The sequence below is a fragment of the Equus quagga genome, unplaced genomic scaffold, assembly GCF_021613505.1.
Source record: "Equus quagga isolate Etosha38 unplaced genomic scaffold, UCLA_HA_Equagga_1.0 97243_RagTag, whole genome shotgun sequence".
Classification (NCBI taxonomy): domain Eukaryota; kingdom Metazoa; phylum Chordata; class Mammalia; order Perissodactyla; family Equidae; genus Equus; species Equus quagga.
This window is the reverse complement of record NW_025804228.1, coordinates 2,529-18,665: the sequence shown is the minus strand read 5'-3', so window position 1 is coordinate 18,665 and position 16,137 is coordinate 2,529. Positions and strand designations below refer to the sequence as shown.

The 16,137-nt window shown below is 52.1% G+C and overlaps 1 protein-coding gene across 1 annotated transcript; it reads left to right on the top strand.

The window, feature by feature from the left end:
* Positions 1 to 1,864: 1,864 nt before the first annotated feature.
* LOC124234623 (cytochrome P450 4F2-like) lies at positions 1,865 to 15,086 on the top strand (the record flags this gene model as incomplete). The annotated part of the gene is made up of 11 exons (XM_046651944.1): positions 1,865 to 2,009; positions 5,094 to 5,147; positions 5,238 to 5,365; positions 7,186 to 7,307; positions 8,097 to 8,367; positions 9,371 to 9,437; positions 9,606 to 9,735; positions 13,826 to 13,959; positions 14,057 to 14,121; positions 14,301 to 14,383; positions 14,824 to 15,086. Coding segments are annotated over 11 exons (1,377 nt in total), but the record flags the coding sequence as incomplete, so codon positions are not given.
* Between the last annotated feature and the right edge of the window lie 1,051 nt (positions 15,087 to 16,137).

The window sequence follows — 16,137 nt, the reverse complement described above, 5'->3', positions numbered from 1 at the left end:
CCACCCCAAGCCTGCTCTGGATCCATTGCCACAGCTCTGAGGGGCTCACAGCACAGGCTGCACAGAGCGAGACCCCCTGACATTCCCAGTCTCCACCGCTGAGCTTGAGATGGCCTTGGGGGCACTGTCCAGGGTCGGCTCTGCCTGGCCCGTTTCCTTGAGTCTGCTCACGCTGGGCTGCGGTTTCCCCATAGGCATTAGCTATGGCCTCCCCACCCCCACCCACTGGGCACAGCTCCCCACCCCTTCCTGGGACCCCTTCCTCTCATCTGGCTCTTCCCCCCAAGATGTCCCAGTGGGCCCCGTTGTCCAACCTGGAGGATCTAGGCCACTCATTTCCCTTTCAGAGGCCTGTTCCACTGCCTGCCCACACCCAGGCCTTGACCTTTCACTTGGTCCTGCTCACGCTTAATTAAACATTAATTGTCCAAGTACTTATTATCTATCTCTCCACCTTGATGGCAGCTCTGGGAGCAGACATGGCAGGGCCAGCCCAGGGGCGGGTGGACAGCGGGCACTCACAGCAAGTGTTGAGGACCTGGGTGGAGAACGTGCCTTCACCCCTGTCCGTCACGGCCACAGAGCTGACCACCCGCTCCTCCCGTCCCCCGGGCCAGCTAAGGGATGAGTACAGCTCTCCTTCCCTTCCCTGGGCGAGAGCCGCAGCTCAGGGGAGCACTTCCTGTGATTTCACTGTTCTCGTGACAAAGTTCCGAAGGGGGATGTTCCGAAGTTCATTGTGAGGCATTCCTGGGATTCTGGGTCTTGGGATGTTCTCTGGGCCCTGGGGGCAGCGGGAATGCCTTGGTTCCAGCAGGTCTGCCTCCTGCTCTGAGGGCTCAGATGTGGGGGCTCGTCATGGACACTCTTCCCACCTCCAGCCCCTCTCGCTGTGTTACCTTGGCTGAGTGATTATTCCTCTCTGGGTCAATTCGTTGAGGTGCTTTGAGTGTTTGTCTCAGCATCCTTGGGAGCAGGGAGGGGTCAGAGGTGAAGTGTTCAACTGCCTGGAGCACCAGGGGTAGTTGTCAGGCTTGGGAATTCCGAAGGACTGGAGAGGACACTTTACCAGGAGCCAACCCTCCACTTGTTCCCATTTTAGAGTATATAGTCTCAGTTTTTTCACTTGTAAAGGACACTATTTATGTGTGTGTCCACTGTTCAAAAGAGACAGACAGGACGCACTGTGAGAGATAATGACAGACAGGACGCAGTGTGAGAGACAGAGAGACAGACAGGACCCACTGTGAGAGATAAAGAGACAGACAGGATCCACTGGGAGAGACAGAGAGACAGACAGGATGCAGTGTGAGAGATGGAGAGACAGACAGGAGGCTGTATGCACAGAGCCTGGCCATCAGAAGGGGTGGGAGCTGCCCTCTGATTGATATTCGGAGTTCAGGTGTATTCCCTGGGGTCTGCCTGGCCTGGTACGTCCTTTGTCTGCAAACCCATCACCATTGGGGGAACCAGAGACCCCCTGGACATGTCAGGACTTGAAAAGGATGTGAGAATGAGCCCCTGGGTCTAGTCCTGAGTCCACCCTCCTGCTCACAAACCTCCCTCTTGAGTGCCTCCCCCTGTGGGCGCCCCAGGGCTGCAACCCCTCCCAGGATGAGGGAAATCCATCTTCTGGAGCCAAGGTCGGCCTCTGTGTGCAGAGCGTGTTTTCTCCCTGTGCCCTGGTTGCTCCCTTGGGACTTGGAGAGGCCTCAGGGACCCTCCTGCCCTGAGAGGAAAGGAGCAGGAGGAAGCATAGATTCCCCCATCCCTGCAGAATCTGGACAGAGCGTCCACATGAGAGGCTGCAGGGGGGACATGCCATGGCTGTTTCTGGGGAGTGACGGCCCCTCCTTGCTTGCAGGTCACCCTCACTGAGCAAGGCATGAGAGTTGTTACTCAGCTGGTGGCCAACTACCCCCAGGGATTTGTGACCTGGCTGGGCCCGGTCATACCCCTTGTCAATCTCTGCCACCCCGACATGGTCCGGACTGTCCTCAGCGCCTCAGGTACCCATGCAGAGCTTGTGGTGGTGGTGCCGCGGTGCATCCAAGCGCTTCTAGCTGCTCCCTGCAAGCTTCTGTGCATCCCCTGCAGGACCCCGGCCCTCGGCCCTCTGCCCCTCTCCTCTCAGTCATCTTTCTCTTTCCTTCCTGTTTTCACCAACCCCCATCTCACCGATCCTCCCTCCACTGCTGTTTGCCCCCTGCCCTGCTGTCCTGGGCACCCCTGGGGCCCCAAGAGGCTTCCATGCAAGTCACTGTCCGGGGGGATCTTTACTCTTAGAAGACAGATCTAGGCAGAGTGATCCCCGATCTCGAGTGGTGAGGAATGGGCTGGAGGGAGATGAATGAGGCAGCCCAGAGGAGAAGCAAGGTCTCTGCTGGGCCAGGCTGGAAGGCGTCCTGGAGGAGGGGCTGCTGGAACTGGGTCTGAAACAATGAGCCGAAATTTTTTAAAGCAGAGGGCTGCAGTGGGCAAGATGGGATCTGAGGCCCCCTGCTAGGTCTGGCCTCAGCCCTGCTCACCCCCAGGCCAGAGCTTGAGGACTTGAGCTGGTGCAGGATCTGGGCTGCTATTTTCATGACGTCCAACTCTGATGGGTTGCTTCCTTCTACTCCCTCCTGTGGCTTGTCCTCTTCAAGCTCATGGCCCTCCTGCTCCAGGCCCCAGGAATCACCCCAAGCAGACCCCACCCCAGCCAGGCTCCCTTCTGTTGTTCCCCTGCCATTCTGACTTCCAGACGGACCAGGCTGAAGTGGGGAACAGGCAGAAGCCGACAGGGTCCTTGGCTCTAACACCAAAATGCTGGGTGACTCTAGGCAGGTCCCTGGCTTTCTCTGGCTGCCAGGGTCTCTTTCAGCTGTGAGTGGTGCAACGTCTACCCTGTATGGTCTAAGCAAAGAAAGGGAATCGACTGACTGTTCAGGCCAGGGATCTTGTCTTCAGGCGTGGCTGGATCCAGGTCTCAGACAGTGTCATCGGGAGTCGGTCTTCGTTTGTTGGTTCTGTGTCCCTCTGTGATGGCTTCAGTCTCACGCTGGTCAAGATGAGTCCCAGAAGCTCAGCTCCTACGGAAACATGAGATCGTTCCCAACAGTTCCAGGAAGAGCTGCAGGACTCGCTTTAGTTTGCCTGCTTAGGTCACAGGACCAGTTCCTCATCCAGTCACTGTGACTCCGATTGCCCGGATAGGCAGGCATAGGGTTCTCAGAGCTATTGTTCTGGGGTTCAAGGCAGTTCGATGGGTAAGAACTCAGGCCCTGATTCAGACAGATCTGGGATCAGGTCTTAGGCATGCCACTTACAACCTGGAAGGCTGTGTGCAAGTGAGTTCATATTGTTCAGAGCCTCAGTCTCCTTATCCAGAAAATGGGGATAGGAGAGAGGTCAGGTGAACATGGACTCGGGATTCAAATGGGGAAGGACCCTTTGTGTTCCTGTAACTGAGGGACCTCAGTTGTCGTGTATGGAAGGTGTGGGGAAGGACCCCCGGAGAAGGATAAGCTGCTGGGTGGGATTCGCGGGGCTCAGGTCTAGGTCTCTGCCCTGCAGGTCCTTCCCTCTGGCCACCTGGAAGAGTGGTTCAGTTCCTCTTTGTTCCTCTCCAGATTCGGAGCTCAGAGGAAGGTCTCCTGTACAGAGAGCCTGGCGAGGACCTATGGGGACGTGTGCTGCTGGTGGGTGGGGCCCTGGCATGCAGTCATCCGCATCTTTCACCCCACCTGCATCAAGCCGGTGCTCTTTGCTCCAGGTAGACACCCCGCTGGCCACAGCTTGCCTGCTGCTGAGGTCTCTGAGCCGCCCCCAGCTGGGCAGGTGACCCGGTGCAGACAGGAGGGCCTGTTCTGGAGATGACTGCTTTTGTCTTACCTGGATCCCCACCTGCCGGACACGTGGTCATGTCTGCTCACGCTGAGGCTGTATCTGTGTGCTGTCTGCTGTATGGCCACGTCTGGTCACAGTTGTGTTTCTACCTGGATCCTAGTTACAGCTTGTATATGTTTCACTTACTACAGCTGATACATTTTACACTTGGTTATAGCTCGCATATGTTATATTTGGTTACAGCTGGTATGTTACACTTGGTTACAACTGGTGTATGATACCTTTGGTTACAACTGGCATATGTTACACTTGGTTACAGATGGCATATGTTACATTTGGTTATAGCTTGCATATGTTACACTTGGTTACAGCTGGTATATGATACCTTTGGTAATAGTGGTGTAAGTTACACTTGGCTACACCTGGTATATATTATATTTGGTTACATCTGGTATATGTTTGCTCCTCGGATCAAATGGGGATGGTCGCAGTCATGACTGGGGCTCGCCTGTGGCCAAGGACATTCGAGGTGTGTTGGAATCTGGGTTTTGTCTGATGCCCCTTGAGTGTGTCTGGTTCTCCTGCTGGTCATTTCTGGGCCAAATTGGGGTTTGTCTGAGCTCTGGGACCTGGGTCCTTCTGAGAAATGCCTGAGACCTTATGCGAGTCTTGTCTGAGGCAGGTCTTAGCATATTTCTGGGTCATGTCTGGTCCACGTCTGTGACATTGATGGGACTACATGTAAGTCCTGTCTGTAGGATATGCTGAGGTTATCTTTCGGTCCATTTTAGAGCACGTTGTGTGATGTCAGGGTGTGTCATGCATGTTGTTTCATGTCAGGACATGTTAGTGCATGGTGAGGCCATGTCAGATGTCCCAGGAGATGTGACAGCTGGGCAGACACGGTGTCCCAGGTCCCTGTGAAGGCGTTTTGTAGAGTTCTTGGCTGTGCTCGGGTGTTTAGAACATGTTGGACCCTGTAGGAGCCACACTGAGCCATGCTGTGGCGTGTTATGCCATGTTGGGATGCATCTAAGCACGTAGGGGTGTGTCTGTGGGCTCTGCCTTTGCTATAGTCTGTGCTGTTGCCTGGTCTAGGCCCCCTTTACCCTGCCCCTTCTCCTGGATTCCTCTGCCCTTGCCCCAACTCCTGCTATGCTGGGCATGGAGGGGGAGTGCACACCCCTGGCTGGGGCCCCGCCTTGCCTCAAAAGTCCCTCCCCTCCCCCGCTACATGGCCCCTGATGGCTTATCTCTCATGTCAGCTGCCATCGCGCCTAAGGACATGGTCTTCTACAGTTTCCTGAAGCCCTGGCTGGGTGAGTAATTGCATGTGAGGGGATTGGGGACAACCTTGGGGCCCAGGGGAAGGCCCTCCCTTGCTCACTCTCTGTGGCTGCCCCTACCAGGGGATGGGCTCCTGCTGAGTGGTGGTGACAAGTGGAGCAGGCACCGCCGCATGCTGACACCCGCCTTGCACTTCAACATCCTGAAGTCCTACGTGAGGATTTTCAATGACAGTGTGAACATCATGCATGTGAGTCTCTTGAACCCAAGCTCCTACCTGGAGCCTTGGGGGCAATGGGGGCTCAGAGACATCTTGTCTGGAATTCTGACTCTCCTGGGTAGCTTTGGGGCCATTGCTTCTCCTTTCTGAGCCTTGGTTTCCTCAGCTGTAAACTGGGGATAATAAGCCTCACTTTGCAGGATGGACAAGATGACGTAATGGACCCACGTCCCTGGCACATAGTAGGTGCTCATGTGCTAGTTTCTATGTTTCCCTCTCAGAAGCCTTGGAATCCTGAGACACTGTTGACGATAGTGATGAATATTGCATGTTGAGTCCTGAATATGGAGTAACAAGCCACTTTTCAATATATAAAGTTTTATTATTGCTAACAAGTCTACGAGTCAGTGAGCTGGTTCTTCTGGATGTGGATGGGGTCACTTACGTATCTGTGATCAGCTGTGGGTCAGGTACTTTGATGTTCTGGGCTCAGTCCTCTCATGTGTTTGGGGCTTGGTTGGCTGCAGGCTGGTCTAGGATGCTCTCAGTTGGGGCAATCCTCTTGTGTGGTTCCCTCCCTCCAGAAGGCATTTCAGGCTGTTCACATGGCAGAGGCTGGGTTCCAAGAGGCTGAGAGGAAGCTTCAATGCCTCTTGAGCTCTAGGTTTCGGAAGATCACTCATCATTTTTACCACATTGGCCAAAGCAAGTTCAAAGACGAGCACAGAATGAAAGGGTGGATGAAATGTGTGGCTTCTCCTCATGGAAGTTCACAGGCACATTGCAAAGGGTGGATGTAGGGAGGTGAAGCATTGGAGGTGGGGGTTTTGTGAAGTGCCTGGGACTTTCGCACACTTGCTAGCTAACAAGTAAGCTCGTTAGTGTTTTGTGGATCCTGCCAGAAGACATGAGACTCCTGAACCAGAGACAAAGGACAGTTTATTACTCATGGCTCGGCAAGCGGCACGTGCCTATTGTTGGTTTGCATTCTTTCTCCAAGTCCCCAATTCCCATGAGGACAACACAGGTGGGCTTCCACGGATGCCTGCTCATGCAGTATGTTGCAATGCACAGGAGGAGCACTAGGTTTAGGGACTGCATGAGTTTCATAGCAATTGGAAGCAAGCCTGATATGTGCCCAGGGGGAGACATTTCCTCTTCCCTCAATGTTGTTTTCTGCAAACACAGCTCTGATAAGTGGCCCAGGTAAAGAACATGTTTTTGGCATACCCAGCAAGAATGTGCAGGGTGCTCAGGTCCCATGGAGGACTACTGCTACCAACATAGGGGACAGTATCCTAGCCAATATATAACAGTAGGATGATGAAAGCTAGCATTTATTGAACACTTTCTATATGCCAGAAGTTACATGGCAATTCCATGACGTGTGTTGTCTAATTTAATTTTCACGTCCCTGTGAGGTGGAGATTCTTTTTCCCCATTGCAGATGGTGAAACTGAGGTTAGGGAGTTGCTCGAGTTCACACAGACAGCAAGTGAGCTAACAAGTGGAGCTGGGATTCCAACCTGGTTTGTCTGACACCAAAGCAGGTCATCTGACCTTTCACTGAGGATTTGACAAGTGGAGCCCAGAGGAAGGAAATGAGCTGGCCAAGGGTGCACGGCGTGTAGCAGGCAGAGCCAGGACTGGAATGCAGGTCTCCTGACTTCCAGCTGTGGGGTCTTCATGTCCTCACAGTAACAGCGTCCACTCCCACTCATGCCTGGTCCTCCACAGGACAGGTGCCTGGGACCAAGAGGCTTGGTCTGGGGAGCCCATCCTGGTGTTGCGTTGGCGCGGGGCTCAGGGGCGGCCAGTCCCAGCCTAGGATCTGCTGCTTCTCTGTCCAGGCCAAGTGGAAGCGCCTGGCCTCGGAGGGCAGTGCCCATCTGGACATGTTTGAGCACATCAGCCTCATGACCCTCGACAGTCTGCAGAAATGTGTCTTCAGTTTCAACAGCGATTGCCAGGAGTGAGTCCTTGCCCAAGGCCTGGGAACATGGGCCATAGACACAAGGGAATAGATGGAGGGAGGACTGACCATGACAATCAGAAGGGCCTTCCTGGAGGAGAAGGGTCTGAGCTGGACACCAAAGTTCAGGGAAGGGGAAAGAGACAGAGCAATCCTTTTGGGTAGGTAGAAATGTTTGATACAGGCCAGGAGGCTAGGAAGAGCAGAGAGTTTGCAACAATGAGGAGACACCTGGGTAGTGAGGTTGGAGTTGTAGGCAGGGGTAGGTCTTAATGACATTAAAAAGCCAAGCAAAGGAATATGAACTTGATACTGAGGTTTCCAGGGAACCATGGAAGGTGTTTGAGCAGATGAGGGTTGTGGTCAAAGCTGAGCTTGGATGTCTGACTCTAGAGAAGACAGACTGTCATGTAGATACAGGGGGTGTTGACAATGGATGCGTGGAGACTCAGGAGAGGCTAGGTCCACTGTCAGTTGGGAGAGGACAAAGTCTGAGCTGTGTGGACAGCTTTGGAAGGAGAAGGGCACATAGAGGAGAGAAGCATGATGTCTCAGCTGTGCCCTGGGCACCTGGCACATGGAGGCAGCTCACAGAGACTAGGAAGCAGGGAGAGAAGAAAGACTGGAGAGCCACGTCTCCTGGATCATCCCCACCATCCATCTGTGGGTCCATCTGTTCCTGGAGACTCAGTTTCCCCATGGGAGATTGGACCTGCCTTCTGGTGGGAGGTGCTTCCGGGGCTTCAGGTGAGCTAAGTTGTTGCCTCCCTTCATGCCCGCATCCGGCAGGAAGCCTAGTGAATACATTTCTGCTGTCTTGGAGCTCAGTGCCCTTGTGACAAAGCGGAATGAGCAGATCTTCCTGTACATGGACTCCCTGTACCACCTCACCTCTGAGGGACAGCGCTTCCGTAGGGTCTGCCGCCTGGTGCACGACTTCACAGATTCCATCATCCAGGAGCGCCGCCGCACCCTCCCTCATCAGGGTCTTGATGACCTCCTCAAGGCTAAGGCTAAGGTCAAGACTTTGGACTTCATCGATGTGCTCCTGCTGGCTAAGGTGGGCTTCTCTGGGATCTGAATTCGAGAGGGACGATGTACCTTGATTTCAAATGTCAGATGGGAGAACTTGGACCTGATCCAGAGAAAAGTGAGGAGGCATGGAAGGTGCTTGAGGAAGGGAGGGATGGGTCAGGGGTATGTTTTAGAGATGACTGTGTGGAATGCAGGCTCCGGGGGACTGCTAAGTCTGAAACTGATGCTGGGCAAGGCCTGGGACTTTACTTAATAAGTTAATCATATGTATAGATATACATATGATTAACTTATTGAGTCTAATATATATATATTAGACTACACCTATATGTACCTCAGAACCCTGGATCAGAGTGGCCCACTTATTGCTCACAGTAGTAACAGTAGCCAGAGCAGAAGTGTGGCTCTGGTTCCCCATTCCCAAGTTCCTCTGAGGGTGACATGATGCTTTTACTTGTGCATGCAGCCATGCTTGCATCATGAGAGAGGTGTCCCCACAGTATGAACTTTGGAACTTAGGACAGCTGACTCATCTGTCCTTTCTTCCTTATGGTGAGAGAGACAAGGAGAGGAGGAGAAGGAGAATTTTCTGGAATATAAGCAGATCTTCAGTGAGAAGGCAAAGTCTGTAGGTTCTGTAGGGTTATCTCCAGGGGAGATAAGGAATCTCTGGATCTACCATCCAACAATGTGAGCAAATTGCTCTGGAGCGATGCTCAATCACTAACTTCCAAGGCAAGTTGCCAGTCAATCATCCTGCAGCCCAGGTTGCCAATAAATTTTTCTCAGAAAGCCTTCATCACGAACCATGGAAATGTTCATGGATCATTGATTCCTCCCACCAGGGACAAGAGAGGAGGCAAGGATGCCAAGGAGGAGGCCTGTGGGGTGGGGCCTCTGGGGATAGGGACCAAGGAAGGTCCAGGAGTGCAGGGTTGGCTTGGGTTCCTGGGATGATGATGGAGCTTCAGAGATTGTCTCAGGGCCCCTAGGAACTGGTGATTTTGTGGGTCTTGCTTTCTCTCCAGGATGAAGATGGGAAGGAACTGTCAGATGAGGACATCCGAGCTGAAGCTGACACCTTTATGTTTGGGGGTGAGAATACAGAAGGGGCAGGGGTCTCTCTATCCCAGGGATTTGGTTGGTGGGCCCTGGACCAGCCCATAGTCCCCTGTCCTCCCTGAGGGCCTTAGTGTCAGGGCGCTGTCCACCTTCTGGTGCTTAAGTCGCTGAGAGACCCAGACCTGTCTGGCTGCCTCTCAGGACATGACACCACAGCCAGCGGCCTCTCCTGGGTCCTGTACAACCTCGCGAGGCACCCAGAGCACCAGCAGCGCTGCCGGCAGGAGGTGCGAGACCACCTAAGGGACCGCGAGCCTAAAGAGATTGAGTGGTGAGTGCAGGTGCACATGGTCTGTTCCTGAAACCCTCTCCTTGGCTCTGCTCCCCAGCTGGGAGTGGGAAGATCTTTTCATCCATTCTGTGATTTTTGCTTAGTGGAAATAGGAGCAGAGCCCAGAGGCGGGGTCTGGTACCCAGCCCGGGTCGATAAGGACAGGGAAAACCCTTCTGAGTAGAAGATCTGGGCGGTTGAGAGAATTAGTGCAATGTGTGAGGGCAGATCATGCCCCTCAGGACATGTTCAGAGAGTGAACCTCCCTTCTGCTCCCTTACTTTTCTCTCTGAAATCACATTCTTTCAAACATCTGCACCGCCTGGATGTTTGCTGGGCTCCTAACTCCTATCATATTGTTCAGTCCAGGGTTCACAGGGGACACCTGGGGATTGAAGTCACTCAACTCTTGTCCATGAACACCTCCACCTTCATCCATCCAGTCCCCATTCAGCAAACACTGCCACACTGCCTGCCCATCCCCAATTCTGTGCCATCCCCAGCTCTTCTCAGCCCTATCCTGTGTCCTGGAGACCCGGGAAGCACCCAGACCTTGCCTGTGCCTTCCAGGAGCTCCCAGCCTGGTGGGGGATCATCCCAGGTCAGGACACACCCAGTCCACATGGGCAGGACCTGGGTTCAGAGCAGGACAGGCAAGACTGAGGTTGGAGAGAGTTCTCAGCTGAGACCTTGAATGCTGATCAGTAGACATTTGGGTGTAGTTGTGTGTGGTTCTCTCAAGAAGATAGTGTGGGCAAAAGTGATGGGGAGGAGAAGGGCACAGGCAGAGGGAGAGGGGGAGGGAAGGTAGCAGAGAGGGAGAGATAAAGAGAGACAAAGAGCGGGAGAGACGAATAGAATGGAGGAGGGGGAAGGAGAGAGAGAGAAAGGAGAGGGAAGGAGGGAGCAAGAGAGGGAGAGAGAGAGTGGGGGATGGAGGGACAAAGGAAGGGAAGGAGACGGGAAGGGCGGGAGAAAGCGAGAGAGACTGACTCATGGTGAGATGATGAGGCTGGGAGATGGCAGGAGAGGCTGGTTGTGGAAGACTTTAGTGAAATGTTAAGGGCTCCATTTTTAACTCAAAGGCAATGGGGAACCAAGGAAGGTGTTTGAGCAGGAGGAGGACAGGTGAGATCTGGGTAGCAGAGAGAGATTTCTAGGCTGGGGGGGGGCCTACTGGAGAGGACAAGCTGTAGGATCGGGCCCAGGGAGGAGATCCAAGGCCTGAGCCAGGCCAGGGGCTGGGGTATGGTGAGGAGATGTTGGACTGGACAGGCGTTTCGGAGGAAGTGTTCACTCCAAGTCTTGCTCAGCACAGCGATCCCGTGAGGTGGAGAAATACTTTTATTCTTTTTAATCCAAGAGTTAACAAAAATTATGCACTTGGTAAAAAAGAAGAGTTCAAAAGAGTTTATAATAAAGATGAATTTCCTTCTTAATCTGCGCCCTAGGAATAACTCCTGTCAATGATTTCCTGTGCCTCCTTTAGAAGACATCTATCCTTATGCCCACATTTATATTTCTCCTCTCTTTCTGTCTCTGTCCAGGTGGCAGTTCAGGTCGGCACATTAAAAATACACCTTTGAGCTCTTCACTTTTTCTTGAAGAATGAGTTTTGGAAAAGTAGTTTTGAATGAGATAAACGGTGATGAGAACAAGTTCTTATTACACTAAATGAGACATTACAGAGAAGACTAGGGTTATCCTTGACACCGTAAGTTGGTTAACATTCATCACCACACACAGTTACAAACTTTTGTTTCTTGTGATGAGAACTTTTAAGATCTACCCTCTTAGCAGCTTTCAAATATATAATACAGTATTGTTACCTAAACTCACCATGCTGTACCTTACATCTGTTTGATTACTTTTGGGTAATTTTCATAAAGTCAAATTTGTCAGAACTTTCTTTTGCAGCCGTTCCCTCCATCCATACCCTAGGGCTCTGTGGGCTTCCTTTACCACATGTTAAGTTGTTACTTATTCACGTGTCTGTCTCTGAGCTCTCTTTTCTGTTCCATGGGTCTATTTTCCCGTCCTTGAAGAGGTGCCACACTGTTTTTTTTCAGTACTGCCTGTTTGTGATAGGTCTTAATATCTGGTAGAGTTCCTCTTCTTTAATCTTTCAATTTTAAATTGACCCAGCTCTTCATGACCTTTTATTCTTCCAGGAAATATTTTAGAGTAAGTTTACCAAGTTTCTGAAAAGGTCAGGTGGATTTTTATTTGAATTGGATATACTCTACTGGTTGACGTGAATGTATGATTGGCCTGTGGAAAACGGATTATTGCACAGTATTAACACACACTATCCCAGAGTGCGGAATGGATATCCATTTCTGGATATTCAAAATATCTTCAGTCTCTTAATAGAGTCTGACATATTTGCATAGAGATTTTTTGCATATTTTGTTAATTTAACCCTTAGAATCTTTTGTTGCTACAGTGAATCATATCTTCTATTTGGATTGAGAGAAGTTCATAAGTTCTTTTGGAATATACAGATTTCACTTTTCTCACTAAGTCTAATCCAGATTTTATATTATTGTTATTATCGTCTTTTCTTTTATTATCTTTTCTAACTGGTTGTTATTTCTACATAGAAAAGCCAATCATTTATGCATACAAATTTTGTGCCTACTGACCAGAATCAATGCTAAAGAGGGAGTCTTGTATCAATAGGGAAAATCAAGATCATTTAATTAAAGCTCTTGGAACAACAGGGAAGCTACCTGGAAAACAGTTGATTCAACCTGCTTCTCACATCTCATAACAAGATAAGATACAGATGAATCAAAGGTTTAAAATAAACAATAAAAGAGTCTAAAAGCTCTAGAGGAAACCATGGAAAATTATTTTATAGTTCCAGGGTGGGGCAGGCCCTATTTTTTATTTCTGGTGAGTAAGATTCGCTTTGAGCTAACATCTCTTACCAATCTTCCTCTTTTTTTGCTTGAGGAAGATTAGCCCTGAGATAACCTCTGTGCCAGTCTTCATCTATTTTGTACGTGGCATGCTGCCACAGCATGGCTTGACAAGTAGTGTAGGTCCCCGCCAGGGATCCTGGCCTCCGTCCCGGGGCTGCCAAAGTAGAGGAGGCTGGACTTAACCACTATGCCCCGGGGCTGGCCCAGGGAGGCCGTATTTTTGACACAAATCCCCAGGAGATAGACAAGAAGAGATTGATATATTGTTAAATGAAAAAGATACAGAGCAGTGTATAATATATAGTATGCTACTATATAATTATTTTTAACTTTTTATTGAGATTATGATAGTTTACAACCTGACTATATAATTTTTTAAGATGGAAAAATCATAACTCTGGAAGGATACATAAAAAAATAACCTCAGGAAACTGTGAGGAGTGCAATGAGTGGTGTTGGGCCATAGGGACGGTGTTTTGTAGTTTTCCAATGTAGAACCAGTTAACTGTATCAGCTATTAAAAATTCAAATCACTACCCAACAAAAAAGGGGCTAAAGAAACAGAATTCAGCCCCCTTTCCAGATTTTCATTGTTTATAAAAATTTCCAGTGGATTCTCTTCTGTTTTCTAAGCATAAAATCACTCTCTGCCAAAAATGACACAATTACCCCCACATTTCAAACCGCATTACATCCGTTTTTTCCCTTGTCTAATTGCATTAGCTCGTGTCTCTAGTACGATGATAAATAAGAGGAAAACATTGGATCCATTTCTGTTGCTTCTTTCTTACTTATCTGCCTTTGATTTTGGTCTATTGCCATAGAGAATATTTTATTTTTATGCCAATTTTTAAACCTTTTTATGGTTGGCATTTGGGTGCTGTGTTTTGCTCAGAAAAGCTTTTAAAAGTATCTGACTAAATTTTCTCTGTCTGGCACTGTGTAATATTGCTTTTCTTTCTTTTATTTTCAAACCACTGTATTGAGGTATGGGTAATATACAAAAGCTGTACACATTTAATGTGCACAACTTAATGAGTTTGGAGATGTGTGATCCATCTGGGATACATTTTGTTGTAGGGAGAGAGGGTCTACCTGGGCAGGAGGAGGGCTGAGGGGTCTCTGTCTTGGCTCTCTGGATAATTGTTGGGGGGTTTCCTTAGGGACGACCTGGCCCAGTTGCCCTTCCTGACCATGTGCATCAAGGAGAGTCTGCGGTTGCACCCCCCCGCCGTGGGCATTTCCCGACGCTGCACCCAGGACATTGTGCTCCCAGATGGCCGGGTCATCCCCAAAGGTGCCCTCAACGTCAAGAGGAGGAGGATCCTGGGCAAGAAGAGGGGCCCGTATGCCAGGGGGTGATCTCTTCTTAACCGGCCCCTCCTCTCCCACAGGTATTATCTGCGTCATCAGTATTTTCGGGACCCACCACAACCCATCCGTGTGGCCAAATCCTGAGGTGCTGCCTCCCCCAACCCTCATCCTTGTCTGCTCCCCTAAGGGGACCCAGGGGAGGGTGCAGCATTATGACCTGGCAAATCAGACATCACCTCCCCCCATCATACACACGTCTGACTCTCCATGGCTGGAGGTCCTGGGAGAACCCACCCAGCAGCCCTGTCTTGGCCTCGCCCCCAGGTCTATGATCCCTTTCGCTTCGACCCAGAAAACACCAAGGAGCGGTCACCTCTGGCTTTTATTCCCTTCTCAGCGGGGCCCAGGTGATGAGGCAGGCATGTGAGGTGGAGATGTGCTGATGGGGGCGGGGGTCTGGGATTGAGATCCCAACATGACTGTGAGGGCGGGAAAACGGGAAAACTGAAGATGGTCAGATCTCCAGCTCTCGTCCACCCCCGACCCCCCCACACACACCCCCGCCCGGAGGTTATGGGTAATGGTCTGGGGCCTGGGGTCCGCGGTGGTGCTCAGAGCCCCTGCCCCCTGTCTGTTGGTCTGAGCTCCGGCTGCAGTCTGGGCCAGGCTCAGGGGCTGTGCAAGCCCTAGTGGGGGTCCAGGCTTCTCTCTGCCTGCGGGCGGGGATTGGGGTCCCGGGACAGGTTCCGGCGCGATGGTGCGGGGACGGGGGTCCCGGGACAGGTTCCGGCGCGATGGTGCGGGGATGAGGGTCCTGGGCGCCGTCGAGCCCCCACTCCCGCCGCAGGAACTGCATCGGGCAGACGTTCGCCATGACGGAGATGAAGGTGGTCCTGGCGCTCACGCTGCTGAGCTTCCGCGTCCTGCCGGCCGGGGAGGAGCCGCGCCGGAAGCCGGAGCTGATCCTGCGTGCCGAGGGCGGACTGTGGCTGCGGGTGGAGCCGCTGAGCGCGGGCCCCCAGTGACCCGCGGCCTCCCGACCCTGGATCCACCCCGACCCCACACCTCGCTGTGCAGATTCCCAGGAATAAATCTGTGCTGTCACCTCTGCCCCAGCCTATCGGGAGCCAGCAGGGGGCGGTGGTGGCTGCGGGGGGATGGGGAGGGGCCGTGGTGGGTGGAGGCGGGGCCGGTGTCTCTGAGTCCAGCACCCTGCCTGCCTCTCCCGCTGACCACAGGGCCCCATGCCGCTCGAGGGTTCTTCTAGAAACTAACGAGGGACTGCATCCTGTGGGCAGTAGGTAGCTGTGGGAGGTGTCTGAGCAGGAGGGCGCCAGGGTGAAGGACGGACATAAGGGGCACGTTTGAGGCTCTGAGCCAGGGAGGAGACCCCATCATGGCAGATTCATTCCTCCGGGCTGCAAGTGCCTCTCAGGACAGAGATCCGCAGCCAACCTAGGACACAGGGGAGGAGGGCCCGCAGGCCGTACCCCGGCAGCCTCCCCAGGTCTCTGAGGTCCCTTTCTGTTCTTGCCAACAGCGCTGCTCCTGTGTCTGCCCCTCCCAGTCGGGCCCAATGGTGACCCCCTGTCCCACCTTGAGGAAGCCCCTTCTCTTTCCCTCTCTGGGACCCCTGATGCCGCCCCGACAGCCTGGCCAGCAGATACTGGCTGAGACCCACCGTGTGCCTGGTGCTCTCGCAGTGTCAGGGGAGGGCTCATGCCCACCCTTTTCCCCCCAGGTTCCTCTTTCATTCCCATCACAGGCCACCCTGTCCCAGCTTGAGCCATCCCATGACTTGAAATTCAAAGCTGGACCACTGGAAACAAAAATCATCTCCAAAGATCTTGTGCTGTGGAGAAGGTTGCTTGGGCTCAAGTCTTGGCTCTGCTGTGTGACTTGGGCACAGCAACTCCCCTCTCTGAGACTCAGTTTCCTCAACTATATAATGCAGACAACAGCAGTCCCTACCTCAGGGTTGTCTTAAGGACTCCACACGAAGGACTTAGAGCTGTGCTTGGTGCACAGTCAGCACTCAATAAGTGTGGCCATTACTACTGTTCCTCTCAGAAAGCCTGGCTCTTAAAGCATGTTGTCTTTCAAGACTGCGGTTTCTGAGATGAGTTGGAAGAGTGTGTGTGGAGCTCAATGGCAAGCATTC